At 35.8% G+C, this 15,876-nt stretch overlaps 2 protein-coding genes and 1 non-coding gene across 3 annotated transcripts; 2 read left to right on the top strand and 1 right to left on the bottom strand.

Annotated features, from left to right (window-relative positions):
- Nucleotides 1–1,167: 1,167 nt before the first annotated feature.
- LOC113238762 lies at nt 1,168–3,995 on the bottom strand. Its single transcript, XM_026475598.1, has 4 exons — nt 3,472–3,995; nt 3,044–3,250; nt 1,302–2,951; nt 1,168–1,182 (listed from the first exon to the last, which is right to left on the bottom strand). The coding sequence occupies exons 1-4, from the start codon at nt 3,586–3,588 to the stop codon at nt 1,168–1,170; spliced, it is 1,989 nt and encodes a 662-aa protein (XP_026331383.1). The 5' UTR covers nt 3,589–3,995.
- A 3,450-nt stretch (nt 3,996–7,445) lies between these two features.
- On the top strand, nt 7,446–13,865 carry LOC113238761 (CLK4-associating serine/arginine rich protein-like; the record flags this gene model as incomplete). The annotated part of the gene is made up of 7 exons (XM_026475597.1): nt 7,446–7,646; nt 7,734–7,831; nt 8,579–8,757; nt 9,173–9,340; nt 9,456–9,559; nt 11,340–11,512; nt 13,711–13,865. Coding segments are annotated over exons 1-7 (976 nt in total), but the record flags the coding sequence as incomplete, so codon positions are not given.
- Nucleotides 13,540–13,646, top strand: LOC113238765. Its single transcript, XR_003311127.1, has one exon. It is a non-coding gene; the product is annotated as a U6 spliceosomal RNA (small nuclear RNA).
- Nucleotides 13,866–15,876: the final 2,011 nt, after the last annotated feature.

The following is a 15,876-nucleotide window of genomic DNA, read 5'->3' as shown; positions in this document are numbered from 1 at the left end:
ATAACTTTTGTAATTCATAAAAATATGAAATAAAACTAATTTGCAATATTTATAGTTGGTAATATTTAATGTATATCTGACTTATAGTAAGCGCTATTATTCTAAGGCATCTGTAAGGTTTGAAAATCGCGCCAAATTCAATAGGGTTGCCAATTATTAGCGACTAAGAGGCGGTACTCCACGCAGTCAACGCGAAGGCAGAGAACATTAAAATCATGTATATAAAATATAATTAAAATCATGTATATAAAATATACATGATTTTAATATTCTCTGCCTTTAATAAATACAATTGTATTTATTTGTTGCTGGTCAGCGAAGCTTATTTCCAACCCCCTAATAAATGGTAACAACAACTTTTAGGATGCCAAGGCAAGGAAACTCCAGGGGTGGTCAGCTTTCTAAGCGGCCAATGCCAACAATGGCAGGATTTGCAAAAAAAGAATAGTGCTCTGCGAAAGAATGAGATAGTCGGATTCATAAATTTACGAGCACGATTAAATAGTTATCTACCATTTTGGTACATTTTATTACTTGACGAATACAGTTTTTTTTCAATTATTTGTATCATAGAAACCATGGTGTTCTAATATGAACACTATGATTTCTGTAATATTGTCTTTGTTGAAGATTCTAATTTTCACCTAATTTTAGACAAATGAACCTTATGTTGACAATTATCACAACCAAAGGAGACTGATACGATTTCATACAATCTTGGGCCCAGATTGTAAAAGGATGAGAGTGGTGTCACTTAATAACTTATAAATTGTCAAGCAATCACTTAAAATTCTACGGATTTTGTTATCTGAGAACAGAGTTATAAGAGATTTAGTGAAAGTGAGGTTAAGTAAAAAGTAGTACCTACTTAACAGCTGTTTTTTGAAGTGCGATTGTTATATTTATTATATTTTTGTAGGCGGGGATTATGCGAGAAAATTCAAAAATGAGGAGGAAAGGATATGAGGGTTAAAAATAAAACATTATTTATTTTTTCAATCATCTTCTATTATAATTAAAACATCGTCTAGGAATTGTGCAGGTGGTACTACGTTATTTTGGTACCTAGCCCAACTAAGGTACCATATAATTGTCATTACATGAGCGCAGCAGCCTACAGTCCGTTTGCCTACGATGCAATTGCAGTAATATTTGAGAATTGCATCCCTACCTCTGCGAGAGCTGTCGGCCAAAATATAATTAAAATAAGTTTTTCGACTTATATGTCTGGACTTAATGCGTCCTCTAAGCAACCATGCAGTACTTGACGCCGACAGATCTCGAACTAGGCTGCTGCTGACCTCCCGGCACACTTCTATAACAAAGCCATCATTACCCCTTACATGTTCACCATAGTAGGAACGTGCCTGCTTTATTTGATACGTGCCTAATGAAATTAATATTAGTTCACTAACGGTGAGCTGGGGAAAATCATTCAGATTATCATTTTGTACATTGATTAATTCAAAATTAGCCCTACATCTATTATAGTTGTTTCTTATAACAAATTCAGCCAAATCATTTTCTGTATTCATGTACATATTGATTTGATCTATTATTTCCCCAGCATCTACACGATCAACTATAGGAGGGTGAAAATCGTTTAAAAGGGCAGCGGCCACCTCAAAATCTTTCATGAAACATTTACTTGCTACATTAAAATAATTTTGCCGTAACAACTTATAATCTCTTTTAAATCTGCCATTAACGACCTCCACAACCCAACGGCAGATGGTTACTGCTCTTGATTTATTTGCTTCACTAGTAGAAAGCTGTGTTTCACCCTCCTCTAATGAAGCAGGCACATATGCCCTATATCCACTTTCATGCAACAAGGGTAATGAATCACGGAAGCCCCTATCCAGTATAAAAGCATCGCCCTGAAGAAAGTATTCCCGTAAGGGTCTTTCATTTGAAAATTCTGTTTTCATAATATCAGCATCTGACGTGGTGGCTGGATAGGGGCCCAGAACATCAATTATATGTCCATCTGTACATACCATTAAAAACGGTTTTACAAGGTTCCGATATTTATGCATGCTGTATGTTCTTTTTTGGTATAAATAATTAGAACTTTTTTCCATGTAACAATATGTTCCATCAAATATTATAATAGGCCTAATAATCCCCTCAAAGTTACCAAACAACGCATTAGGTATTGCAAGATTTCTTTGCACCATTTGCTGCCTGTTTAAATGGTTAATACCGAGGTGTTTTGGTACAAAATATTCAGCAAGAAGGTCTCTTATTTGGTGAATCCACTTCTCTAGTGTTCGCCTAGAAACGTTTAATAATGTTGACAACCTCTCATTAGAATCCCCAGTTCTTAGTTTCATTAAATATGCTGCTAAAGCAAGAGATGCTCTGGGTATTCCTAATAACTGAGGAACCTCACTCAATATTTGATGGAACTGGGATTTATTTAAACCAATCCATGTATGGACAACATTGTCTTCCATTTGGTCTATGCTCTCAAAATGAAGTAATCCTGAAGGAACAACTTCCTTTAAGGACATCATGTCCTGAATATGTTTAGCAGTAAAGGTCTGTACATAATTACTTCTCAGACCGTCCAAAAAATCCCATGCTTCAACAACTAAATGTTGATCACACAAACGATTATTTTCAGGGACATAATACTTATGCTCATTGAGCAACATCTTTCGAGTAGACAGTGGAACTCTATACCTCTCTGTTCTCTGGCATCCTTCGATGAAGCATCTACGTTCTGTTTCCGTAGCCCTCATGTATTCTGGCAATACAATGGTAGGTTCAGGTTGGTTATGCCTATCTTCTTCATTTGGTGGCTCAGTGGGAAGATTTTCTGTCTGTGGCTGCATTTCTTCCAAGGAGTTTCCATGGGAAGAGGTTGATGGACCTGAAGTCATATGAACAGCTGCTCGGTCTGCAGCCACCCAACACTTGTGACAAATGTGACTTTGTGTTTCCACCTGCAAAAAACATAGGCACATCATTATTTATTTAAAACATCTAAATGTCGCTGTAAAAGTATTTATAAAAAAAGTCAAAGGATTCAACTTACAGGTCGAGGTATAATCCACTCTTGTATAACATTATAAATTCTCAATTCGCGACTTGAGTCAGTACGAAGTTCATGATTGATTTGTGACGCAAGAGAACGTCCGCAGCGGAGACAAACTCTTCTGTGGCCAAGGTGTCTGGATTCATCAACATTTGGCCTTTGGGCCAAGTTCCAGCAAGCTTGGCAAACATGGTCACTGCTGTGTACCTAAAAGATAGGAAAACTTTTATATGTCAACAAATCATTACTACTATCAGTTTAGAATTTGTAGTATAATGTAAACATTCTTCATATTGTGCCTTTTAAACGTTTAAATATCCGTCATTTATTAATGTAAGTAACTATGATGAAAATCATCGTAAGGAAACGTTTAGGGAGGTAGGCTAGACGCTGACTAGCTAACAATCAGGAGATGAGTAGGTACTTACAAGCTGTGGTGCAAGCCATTGACGAATCACTGACAGTATCACTTCATCATCCAAGGTTCGTCGGCCCAGTGCGTTACTGCGACTGGTCGCTATGCCACAATTTACACAACGATCCATGGCGTCAATATCCAATCGATAAGCCAGCAGTAAAATCCAAAATAACGAGTCCAAGTTAAACGTGTAGGTGAGATTCTTCGTGTCCGGTATGATTGCAAGGGTAGTACAAGTTAAGCGAGATCAGAAGTCCGTAGAAACAAAACAGGGGTCAATAAATGTAAATAAAAACAATAGGAAATGCACTTGAAACGCACACGCAATCAACGATACGAAGCGAGTGACAGACAGTGACAGTAGAAATAGTCACCACAGGCTAAAAATGCGGTATCGATAAAAACATAACAATCGATTTGTGAACGAGATCCGATATCGAGTTTCGTTTTTAATACACAGCTAGATTACGTTGTAGTGTTTGAAACTTTTGATTTCTCACGGATTTAATTATTTTAATGGTTTAGACATGGTGACGGCGTTTTTCGACTATTGATTGTTAAAACTCATTCACATTTATCGATTAATTTAAATCGATTTTATTATGTGCTCCAGACATTTAGTTATTTTTTAGATATCTCAGTTTCTAGATAGCGAATTAGGTTGATTTTTTAGATTTTGCAATAGAAAAATATAACAAATTTTTAAAACCATATTTCATCTTATTACATTTGGGCCCAGAATGCCCCGTCTCCTTTTGGTAGAACTTATGTTTCTGCGTGATGGCAACTTCTTCACAGTTGTCAGAGTTTTCAAATCAAGATGGCTACCATGAAAACTTGTGTGAGAAATTCTTTTTCATAAACTACTAATACCAGTTCTTTTCTCTGCATTTAGCAGCAGTTTTTGTGTATTTGCCGGTTTGTTATCGATTTTCTGAATTGCGAGATAGAGACTCGTGTGCGAAATTGACGCTTTTTGTTTTGTGAATTCGATAATTACGAGAGAAAGACTTCTGTGCGAAATTGACGCTTTTTGTGTTGTGAAACCTTACATTACGAGATAGAGACTCATTCTTTTTATCAAGCCGTTTGGTGTGCTGGCCTCTATGATAGTTATTTATGACGGTGTGATTACACCTTTAATTATATTAAATCTACCTTAATCTTTCTGTCTTATGAGTGTATTGTGTTCCACATTTTTAATAAATATTATGGTTTCAAAATGGGCTACATATGTACCCCGCGCGAACATTGCTGGAGTATTCTTAGGCGCGTGTAAAAACAAAAATAACAACCGTTCATTTCTTGGTAATATCTGTATCAATTAATTGTTTCATTGGTTTCATAATCTTCTATTGCAGGAGTCGCTAAATGGATTCACATAGAAGAATTCTTTAATATAGACAAAAAGAACTTCGTTTTTGCTCCAGCATTGACCCAGCAACACCTTCAGCCGAAGGGCAAACAAAAGATGAAAGTTCGACTAGCTGCTCAAGTTTTGAGTCATTCCATTGCAGCAGGATTATTTGCCAAAGTAGCCCAAAGTAAGTTTCAACATAATATGTCTATTATGTACTGCCATCTTTCAAGCCTCTTTTCCCGACTGTCAAGACTTATAAAGAGGATCATGTTTTTCTCACGAGCTTGTGAATATGACTCATATCCATTTTTTTTATGTTGCTTTATAGAGACTAAACAAGTAAACTGATTTTGACAAAAGACTATTAGGCATTTGATTGGTCGTAACAACGGTTTGTTCTTGTGTTACTACCAATATTAACGTTTTGTTGTGGAAAATTACAAAAATGCCAAACGGCGCCACTAATACCCATACTCATTTAAATATAATAAGTCTAGAGTGTCATGTCATGTTAGATGAAATTCCTTTTAACATAAAAAGTTTATTGTTTACTTTTAGACGAATTGCCACAAGACGCCGTGTGGACCGCGACGCTTATATCCAATATGGACAAATTATTTGACGCCATGAATGGTGACACGCCGGACAGAAAAAGGGGAAAAAAATACCTAACCAACATGTCCTCAACCAGCCCTCATTTAGATTTTTTGATAGAACCCCAATTCAGTTCAATTTATTGCAGCATTAAAAACTAGCATAATAACAAATTTAATTAATAATAATAAAAACAGAAACTGCCTGGATGACAATAATGATATATTGGATAATCTTAAAGTGTTTCTTCATAAAGGTTGTAACCAAAAAATAAATGACGTAGACGGTTCTACACCTTTTCCAGCGGAAATTTCTGTTGAAGGTGTAGAAGAGTTAGATGTACCTCAGATTTCTGGAGAAATGCAAGCATGTGCATATGTGTGCGGCTTTATCGCAAGAAACATAACTATTAATTGCGAGCAATGTAAAAAAATTATGCTTGCTGATCTGAACACTGAGGTATGTCATTTATTTACATCATTTAAGGAATACGATGACGTAGCATGCAGTTTAAAATACATCCAGCCCAGTTTCTGTGAAATGGTTGAAAATGCTGCAAGATTAATAAACAATTATTTAAAAGAAAATTCACATAATGAAAAAATTAAATATAATTTATTAAAAAAATGCGATAATTTAAATAAAGATTGGCTGAAGGGGTGTGACGAACATTGTGAAATAAATTTTAAAAGAATAATTGATAGTACAGTTGTAATATGTCTGAAACGGTTTTGTACTGTCAAAAATCGAGAATTTGTTGAGGAAGCCTCAAAAAAATCGATGTTAAGAAAAATTAATATACTAAAACATGTTTAAAAAGGTTGTATTATTTCACATTACTTAAAAATTCCTGACATGAAGAATTTTCGTTTGATGTTTTTGTACAATATTATTTAATTTTTTATAATTGTGGCGAAACAGGACACGAAAATTCTATAACTTGATCGATACCGAAAATTGCAATTGTATGCGTAATTGACAATTATTTAAATGGTACATTCAACATTTACATTTAATTTACAAATGTACTCATTTAAATAATTGTCAATTACGCATACAATTGCAATTTTCGGTATCGAAATATAAAAACACATGAAAACACTATTCAAATCTCCCGCGTTTTCAAAAGTTACCGATGGCACGAACGGTGGCGTTTCAAGTAAGCATTTTTATTGTATGAAGCTATCGTTCTTCCCTTTAGGGTAATATTGTTCTGTGGGAAACTCTCACAACATGATAGACAGGTTTGATGTCCGAGCACATCTAGACTACATTCCTGAAGTAAAAACCCGTATGTTCCACCTGTAAATCATGTATATAAAATATACATGATTGTAATGTTCTCTGCTCGCTCTAGAGTTTCACCTCGGAACATCGCGATGCATTTCTTTCAGTGTCTCAGAGTATTAAAATGTATACCTTATTTAAATTGTAATAGCATAAAATATCATCATCATCAACTCATTACAAGTACCGCTGCTGGGCACGGGCCTCCTCTCATACGAGGGTTTAAGATAGTACGCCACTCCGGCCCAATACGAGTTAGGGACTTCACACTTTTTCCGAAAGTTGTGTACTTTCTTCGACGTGCTGGTTTCATCACGATGTTTTCCTTCACCTAAAAGTTTAAGTACGTTTCAAATAAAATTTCACACAAATTCCGAAAAACTCAAATTTGAGGTGCATGGATTTGAACCCACGGCTTCTGCTTGTGACTGTGAGGCGTTAGGTCAAACTATTAGGCTACCACAACTGTGTGTAAAATATACATAGTTATGGCGCCCTAGACATTTAACGTCTCCACTACTGTTGTGGTATGAAAGTATGTAACTAAAGGATTTATAATAAATGCCTACTAAAAAATGGTATCGATTTTATTCATAGATTTTACTAAATCTAGGCAAGATCATAAAATTATTATTTTTTAATAATAAGTAATTTTTTATACGTGTAACATTGCTTACAAAAAAAATTCAAACATGGCGTTCAAAGAGGGAGGAGTGAAAAGATTATAATCGTTAAATGGCGTCCTTTTTGCTGATTGTTCAACGTTTAGTAGATTGGCAAAGTTTGATATTTGTGTTATTCATTTAATTTTTTTTGTGTGTGTTTGTTAAATAAAGCAATTGAAAATGTGGCACGAAGCACGGAAGCAAGAACGTATGATTAGGGGTTTGATTGTTGATTATCGTCGCAGAGCAGAGCGCCGCAAGGATTTCTATGAAAAAATTGTAAGCTTCTGTTTTAATTTCGTTAATATTATATATAACTTGGTGTTTTTATTATATTTCTGTTTTATCCGAATGCGTTAATTGCAGAAAGCGGAGCCTACGCAATTTTTGCAACTGCATGGTCGACCTTGTAAAATACATTTGGATCCAGCAGTAGCGGCCGCTGGAGAAGGCCCGGCGATTATGTTCGTATTAAAATAGCTTCCAATCGTAGTCTAATAATAGAGGAATAAAAAAATATTATTGTGTAATTGATACGTACGTCAAGATTTAATGACGGTACCCGTTTACCTACGTATAGTCACTCTGTTAATAGTTGTAATATAATTTAAATATAAAAGATATTGTACAAATACAACTACAGTACAATGATAGGGGGACAGCTACACATGTGTTGAGAACCTTTTTGAAATTATTTTATGATTGTAAATGGTGTCACAATGCTTTATGTGCAATACACAACTGTTAAACCTTTACGGATGCATAATTGACTACCTCCGTGGTCCAGTCGCTTGCACACCTGATTTCATGGTGTCGCCAATTTGAGGTGCCGACTTCAATCCCCGGCTGGGGATTGTATGTAGAACAACTTTTGTATATTGTCTCGGGGTCTAGGTGTTTGTGGTGTTTGTTTCAGATTTCCATAACACTAGTGCTTTAGTTACTTTCTTTGGGATCAGAGCAATGTGATATTGTCTAATATTTAATAATAAAAAAAAATTATTTAAAAGCTTATAACTTTAAATCATCACTAAAAAAAATTCAATATGTCTGCACTAACTTGATCACAAATAGGTTCAACATGATAATTATATTTTTTCTATCATGATGAGTGCAAATTACATTATTAAAGCGCTGCATTTGTATTTATTTGTTGCTGGTCAGCAAAGCTTATTTCCAACCCACTAATAAATGGTAACAACAACTTTTAGGATGCCATGGCAAGGAGACTCTCACAACATGATAGACAGGTTTGATGTCCGAGCACATCTAGACTACATTCCTGAAGTAAAGAACCCGTATGTTCCACCTGAAGAACTAAGTCCTGAAGAGAGACAATGCAACTATGAAAGATACAGAATCCTCGCCCAAAATGTATTTTTGGGAATAAGTAAGCACTTTTCTGTTAATAAACATTACTATGAAAATATCATCTACCGTGTTGACAAATTATCCTACCACCTATCGTAGCTAACATTATGCTAACTTTTCACGGTAGATAGTTTTTCAGTTTGAGGTCATGTCTTGAGCTCTTGTTCATGTCAAACTCAATTAATTGTATTCATGTATATCTAAAAAAGTCAACATAAATTTTAATGTAGACTATTCATTTTCTTTAAAGGCCTGAGTAAAATCATGTCTAACTTAGTTGCAATAAAATGTTAGATATTGCAGTTAATTAATAGAGAGGTGATAAACAAGAATGATAAAAATGTTATTAAACCTTTTACATTATCTGTGAAGAGTAATATGAAAGTGTATATTGCATAATAACTGAATGAACAAATTCTTATACTCTCTTTTAGGTGAAGACAAATTTCTACAACAACTGGCTATAGAAGAACAATTTGGAGTGACTATAGAAGAGAAAGAAGCTCAAAAAGAGAAGTTACATGATCGGAAGGGGACCGGTGCAGCTATAGGCTACAATTATAATGATCCAGGCTCCGTTGTACAGCCTTCCACCTCTAACGGTAGATTCAGCTTTACTATCACTCTGCGTGATGCCTGCAGACTTATTAGGAACAGCGGGTAGTCTTCAATAATCTTTGTTTGGGAAAACTTATGGCATTCAGTGTTAAATTACAGGCCCAGACAAAAAAATGGAACAAAAAGATTCAGATGATGATTCGGATCTTGACATCATTGATGTGGACTTGAGCATTGATGTTAATAAAATGGAAGCATCTCAGGTATGTGTTTGTAAACTGAATTATGCATGATTTAATAATGTTATCTATAATGAAGAAAGCATTATTGTTTAGTAACATACTTGGAATGCCAAAATATATTTCTTTCTGTTTTTAAAGCAAATATTTTCATTTCCAAATGCCCTATACTATGAAGCAGAGTAAATAAAGTTTAAGATTTGATATTTTGTTGCAATGATCTCAGACCCTAAATTAAATTCTACCCATTTAGTACAGTCATTGCTACACATACTGGCACATTTAGAGGAACAAAAAAGTGAGAACATAACATGTTGTAGCAATTATACTAGATTTTGTTCTAAAGCAGAAATGGCTGAAAAATTAGAAATAGTAACTGTTTAGCATACATTGTTTTAAAGTTGAATAAATAAAAGCTCTTTTGAAATACAGTTGACGTTATTTATAAGAACGCAAATTCAATCTCGAACCACTCTACAAACCAACCTGTATTAGTAGGAAATTATTATAAATGAGTGCAAAAAATTACAAATGGTGCAAATGACTAATTCTTAGTTTCAAATTAGACCTAAAATAAAAAAGTTCTGTAACTGGCCAGATTTTTGAAAGCGCACTGTTTTGGAAATTTTACTAGTATTTTGCTAAATATGCTAGTGTTTGTAATTTTCTAGAAATAATTGTTTTTGAAGATAATCTGAATAGTAATGTATCATTATTAAGTGTGAAATAGTCATAAGAAAATATAAGAATTGCGCAGGGTCAAGAGCATGTCTAGCTAGACACTTAAGATTTTAATCCAACTCTATGCCGCGTGCGATAAGAATGGTCCAAAGTACAAGGTGTGAAGCTGGACGTGCTCTTGACTGTACTTTATGAGTTTCATTGGAACAAAATCAAGTTGTTTATTCTCATTAACTACTAGGCACTAGTTCCTCATTCTATCATACTGACAATCATGTGAAGCGTTACAAAACCTATCAACCTACATACCTATCTCGACCTTCCACGTAACGCCGTCACTTTATAACTGATAAATGGAGAACAAATGGAAATCTATGTTATTATTGGTTAGGGTTTAAAGTATGTGAACAAGATGCAATTTTCGTGTCAGACATTTTTTATTAAGCGTCTAGAAGCTTTGACCATTTGCAACTGATACAGTTATTCACTTTAGTTGAGAGCCTATTTCCATGGCAGCATGAGGTGTAGCATTTTTGGGATTTGTTCAGAAATGTTCTATCAGATTTTTATACCATAATCTTTTGTGCCCGTTACCTAACTGGTGCATACTACACATTATACGTATGGACGGAGCGCCATCAGACGAATAATTATTTCCTGTCTGAGAGTAACAAGCCGGTTATTTGATAGGATCTGCCTCCAATGAACACTACGCCATCTTATTTTTTTGGTAATTTTTCTGAACATTAATATGTATTTACTAATATTATGCTACCCAAATTTTGTGAAAAAAAAGAAACAAAGAAACAAAATTGGAAAAAACAAGAAAACTAAATTTCGTGGAAAAGAAATAAGGAAACAAAAAACAAAATAACGTCCAAAAATTAAGTTGGCGTAGTCTTCATTGGAGGTATCAAGATGGAACCAGAAATTCAGAAGGTGCAAATTCAAACATACTGCAAACGAATTAGATTTCATTATTTTCACTAACTGGAATAAATAGATTTAAATTCCTATTCGGTGTACCAACACATTTCTTTTTGTAATTTTGGTGAATTAAGTTTCTTCGATCTTGAAATGTATTTTACAAGCGTAATGTTAACTTGTATTGGACTGAGCACAGGCACACGAGCTGAATGCCGTGGGGCCGCAGTTCGGCATGGCTGGCTGCGATCTCTTTTCATTCCTGACGGGTGACGCTGATGACGCGGAACACCAGAAACAACTGTTGAGAGAGGAAAAGGAAAAAGCGATGTTTTCTGGCAGAAAGAGTAGGAGGGAACGCCGTGCCCATCGGTAAGTTATTCAACTTATTTAATTACTTTTTTCTAACTTTGCTACAATATCCACCTTTTTTGAAGTACCGTCATCAAGTACATATACACAGGGCTGGGCAAAATACATGCTACATCTTAATTGAAATACAAATTACAAAATACTTCCTTAAATGTATTTAAAATACAAAATACCAAATACTTTCTTGAGGTGTATTTGAAATACAAAATACAAAATACTTTCATGGGGTGTATTTAAAATACAAAATACAAATACAAATTACAAAATACTTTATTAGTATACTTATCGCGACATGTGGAAACCAACAATTTCCTTCAAAGGATTTCCTTCCACAATACATATCTTGAAAAAGAAGTTTTAAATATTCAGTTTTACCAGAAAAAAACTGTTAAACCAATACCACCATACTTCAGAGCACGAAGTACGTATAATTATTATTAATATTCCTATACATGTCGAATACTGTATATACGTGTAAATGCCATTCATAACATGTTCACAACACAAATTAGTCGCTCACGCGATACGTTATCCCTATCTACTGGGCCTATAAAGGATGCAAATGTGCAATTTAAACCAACCGCAAAATGGCGGCTATAACCCTAGAACCCTGCTACTCTAAGTTATAACCGCGAAAAGATGACTTTGACGTCTTTGACAATACCATGCACTGTTGCCACCTGCAAATGTGCTTCTACTGCATTGAATACGAGTATTTAAGATGTCGTGAGTGTTGTGTGTCGGTGTAGTGGAACCCTAGTGCACAAATAAGTAATGAAGATAAAGTGCGGGTAGTTAGAAAAACTCGCACAACTGGAAGATGCTGACACCCGCCTCTTCAGTCCTTGCGAGACCATGGACGTTGCAATATGTCCGAAAAGTCGAGATAAATAAAATATGTTTATACGTGATTAAGTCCCGAATTAAAAATCAAATAATTTCATACTTCATTTTTTGAACGTTCCGCTTTACACAAACGGACGCACGCACGCAGGCACGCACGCACGCAGGCAAGCACGCACGCACGCACGCACGCACGCACGCACGCACACACACGCACTCACACACACACATATACACATACATACATATAATAGATGCTCTTTGCAAAAAAGTGATTGATCACTTGCATTTACTTCGTCATTTACAACGACTTCAATCTAATTACATATATTTTTTGTATGTAGTTCTTCACATATAATACCACCACGAAGGTTGGGGGCTCAGATAGGGGCTCGATTAGGGGGTCCGGTTGGAGGTCGGTTAGGTGTCGGTAGGGGGTCGGTTAAGGTGTCGGTTTGGGGGTCGGTTAGGTGTCGGTAGGAGGTCGGTTAGGGTCCGGTTGGGGGTCGGTTGGGGACCGGTTAAGTGGTCGGTTGGGGTTCGGTTAGGGGGTCGATTAGGGAACGGATAGGGGTCGGTTAGGGGGCTGGTTGGGGATAGGTAGGGGGTCGGTTAAGGGGTCAGTTAGCGGGTCCACCCCTAAAGGGCCCCTAATCCGCCTCTGACCCACTCCCTAACCAAACCCTTAACCGACCCACTAACCGATCCCCTAACCAGCCCACTAACTGACCCCAACCGGCACCCTAAACGGCCCCCTAACCTACCCCTAACCGACCCCCTAACCGCACCCTAACCTACCCCCTATCTGACCTCCCAACCGACACCCTAAACGACCCCCCAACCGGCCCCCTAACCTACCCCCTAAACGACCCCCGAACCACCCCCAGTCGACCCCTAACCGACTCCCTAACCGACCCCTTAACTAACCTCCTAACCGACCCCCAACTGACCCCTAACCGACCCTCAACCGGCCCCCTAACCGACCCCCTAACACACCCCAAACCCATCCCCTAACCCATATTCGTGATGACACTTTTACTTGATAGTTTCGGTTTTAATTGTTAGTTTCAATTGTTTCTTAGAACAACTAATAAAATTAATCTAATTGCAATTAAAATCAATTCAATCGAAATCAGTTGCAATTGAATAGATTTTTTAATCTGATTGAAATTTAATTGATTAACGAACTTGCTTCGGCAGTACATATACTAAAATTGGAACGATACAGAGAAGATTAGCATGGCCCCTGCGCAAGGATGACACGCAAAATCGTGAAGCGTTCCACATTTTTTTTGAGCCCGGGTCGAACCGCGCGAAATAAACGTAATTATACGTAATCTAAAAAATAAATACAGCTATGGAATAGACGAGATACCATCCGCGCTTATAAGGGTATGTGCAGACGAATTGACGTTTCCGTTTTATACGCTTGTCAATCAGTCTTTTGCCGAGGGTGTGTTCCCGGATCTTCTTAAACAATCCCTGATAAAACCGATCCTCAAAAAAGGAAGTAAGTATGATCTGAGTAATTACAGACCGATTGCATTATTGCCCGCGGCTTCGAAAGTATTTGAGAAGGCAATGTGTAGCCGCCTATACTCTTTCTGTGAAAAGTACAATATATTTGATGAGTCGCAGAATGGTTTTCGGAAAAATCGTTCAACTACACTTGCGACTTACAAATTTATGCAAAAGATTCTGGATACACTAAATGAAAAAAAGTATGGTATCGGTATCCTATTGGACATGTCAAAGGCATACGATAAAGTTCGGTATGATATCTTACTGGATAAACTTTACGGAATGGGTATACGAGGTAACATTCATAAATGGTTCGCATCCTATTTAGAAAACAGAATCCAGTATGTAGAAATCGAGCATTATAACTATGAGACAGGGGAAATAACTCAAGTCAGATCTGAGCCCCAAAACATGAACAATTCGATACCACAAGGAAGCGTCATTGGGTGCATACTATTCCTGGCTTATATAAATGACCTCCCAAACGTACCTAATAAACGATTCATGTGCTCTTTTCGCTGACGACATCTCAATATTAACCTCTTGTAAAAATAGTGACCACTTAAATCAAACCCTTCATAATACACTAACTACAATTGTAACATGGATGAATGATCACAATTTAGAAATTAACTTCACAAAAACCAAAATTATAGAATTTAGACCCTATCAAAAACCATCACTAAATATTAATTTTTCGTATAACCAAATACAAATAGAAACCGTCAATACATTTAATTTACTCGGAATAGATATCGATACAAATATAAATTGGAAGCAGCATGTACAAAAAATCACAAAAAAGCTATCTAGTTTTACTTACGCCTTAAAAGAAATAAAGAAGTCAACAAATTTACAAACTGCCCTAAGTGCTTACTATGCGTACGCTTATGCATGGTTATCATACGGCATCATATTGTGGGGCAATAGTACAACTGTAAATGACCTCTTTATTAAACAAAAAAACTGCGTAAGAATACTAGCAAATATATCAAGAACAGAGAGCTGTGAACCATTCTTTAGAAAATACAAAATCTTAACCCTAACATCAATTTACATTTTGGAAGTTTGCAAATTTATAAAAAAGTACCCACAATTTTACACTAAACTGCGAGACGAACCAAGACACCATCCCACAAGATACGGAAATAATCTTGTAACACCGTTCTCAAAATTGGAAATGCATAGATCGAGCCCATAATCAATGTCGATAAAAATATACAACAAACTACCGGAGCATATAAAGCAAGAAAATAAAACAAGTATTTTCATAAATAACTTAAAAAACATTCTTTCTAATAAAACTTACTATACAGTGCAACAATATCTTGATGATAAATTGCTATAGCGTTGATCTGCCTCATTCCTATTTTGCTGTCCATTATTATCATATCCATATTACAGGATTCATATGTCTTTCATTGTACCTATGTGAATAAATAAATAAAATGAAGTAGATAAAATGTTATATAATGGAGTAAATGCAATTTTATTATGGTCGAATTAAAACTAGTATAACACATAATTGTACAATTAATAATATGTTTATATATATGATAAGAAATATTAGGGGTTAAAGTATGAAATTGCCGTTTTATTGCAATAGGTTCTTTGAATTTTCATAGAATCTTCATGGTTTGAGGTTTTCGAATGAAACTTTTTTCAAATGGTTTCTGTGATTTTCTTTTTTTTTTAAATTTGAAACATTTGAATATCGACTTTCAATTGTTTTTGTTATTCAATTTAGACAAGAAAGATGGATACTGCGAAAATTTGAGTGATTTTTGAATACGAGTTCCGACGCGGAACTAACGTGGCAGAAACAGCCCGCAATATCAATGCTGCGTTTGGAGAGGGGTCTACCTAATGAACGCACCGTGCGATTTTGGTTTAAACGCTTTCGTGATGGAAATTTCGACTTAAAGAACGAGGCACGAGGAAGACCCACAGCCCACACAGGTGAATAACGATGAATTAAGAGAGATAGTGGAAGCCGATCC

This window comes from Hyposmocoma kahamanoa, unplaced genomic scaffold (genome assembly GCF_003589595.1).
Source record: "Hyposmocoma kahamanoa isolate Upper Pololo Valley unplaced genomic scaffold, ASM358959v1 98179, whole genome shotgun sequence".
Classification (NCBI taxonomy): Eukaryota; Metazoa; Arthropoda; class Insecta; order Lepidoptera; family Cosmopterigidae; genus Hyposmocoma; species Hyposmocoma kahamanoa.
The sequence above is the reverse complement of the archived record's forward strand: the minus strand, read 5'-3'. Positions and strand labels throughout refer to the sequence as shown.

Excerpts from the sequence above, each read along its gene's own strand:
- LOC113238762 (XM_026475598.1), bottom strand. The coding sequence starts at position 3,588 with ATGGATCGTTGTGTAAATTGTGGCATAGCGACCAGTCGCAGTAACGCA. Across the intron at positions 3,251-3,471 it reads AATGGCTTGCACCACAGCTT|GTACACAGCAGTGACCATGT; the intron begins GTAAGTACCTAC and ends CCTATCTTTTAG. Across the intron at positions 2,952-3,043 it reads AGTGGATTATACCTCGACCT|GTGGAAACACAAAGTCACAT; the intron begins GTAAGTTGAATC and ends TGTTTTTTGCAG.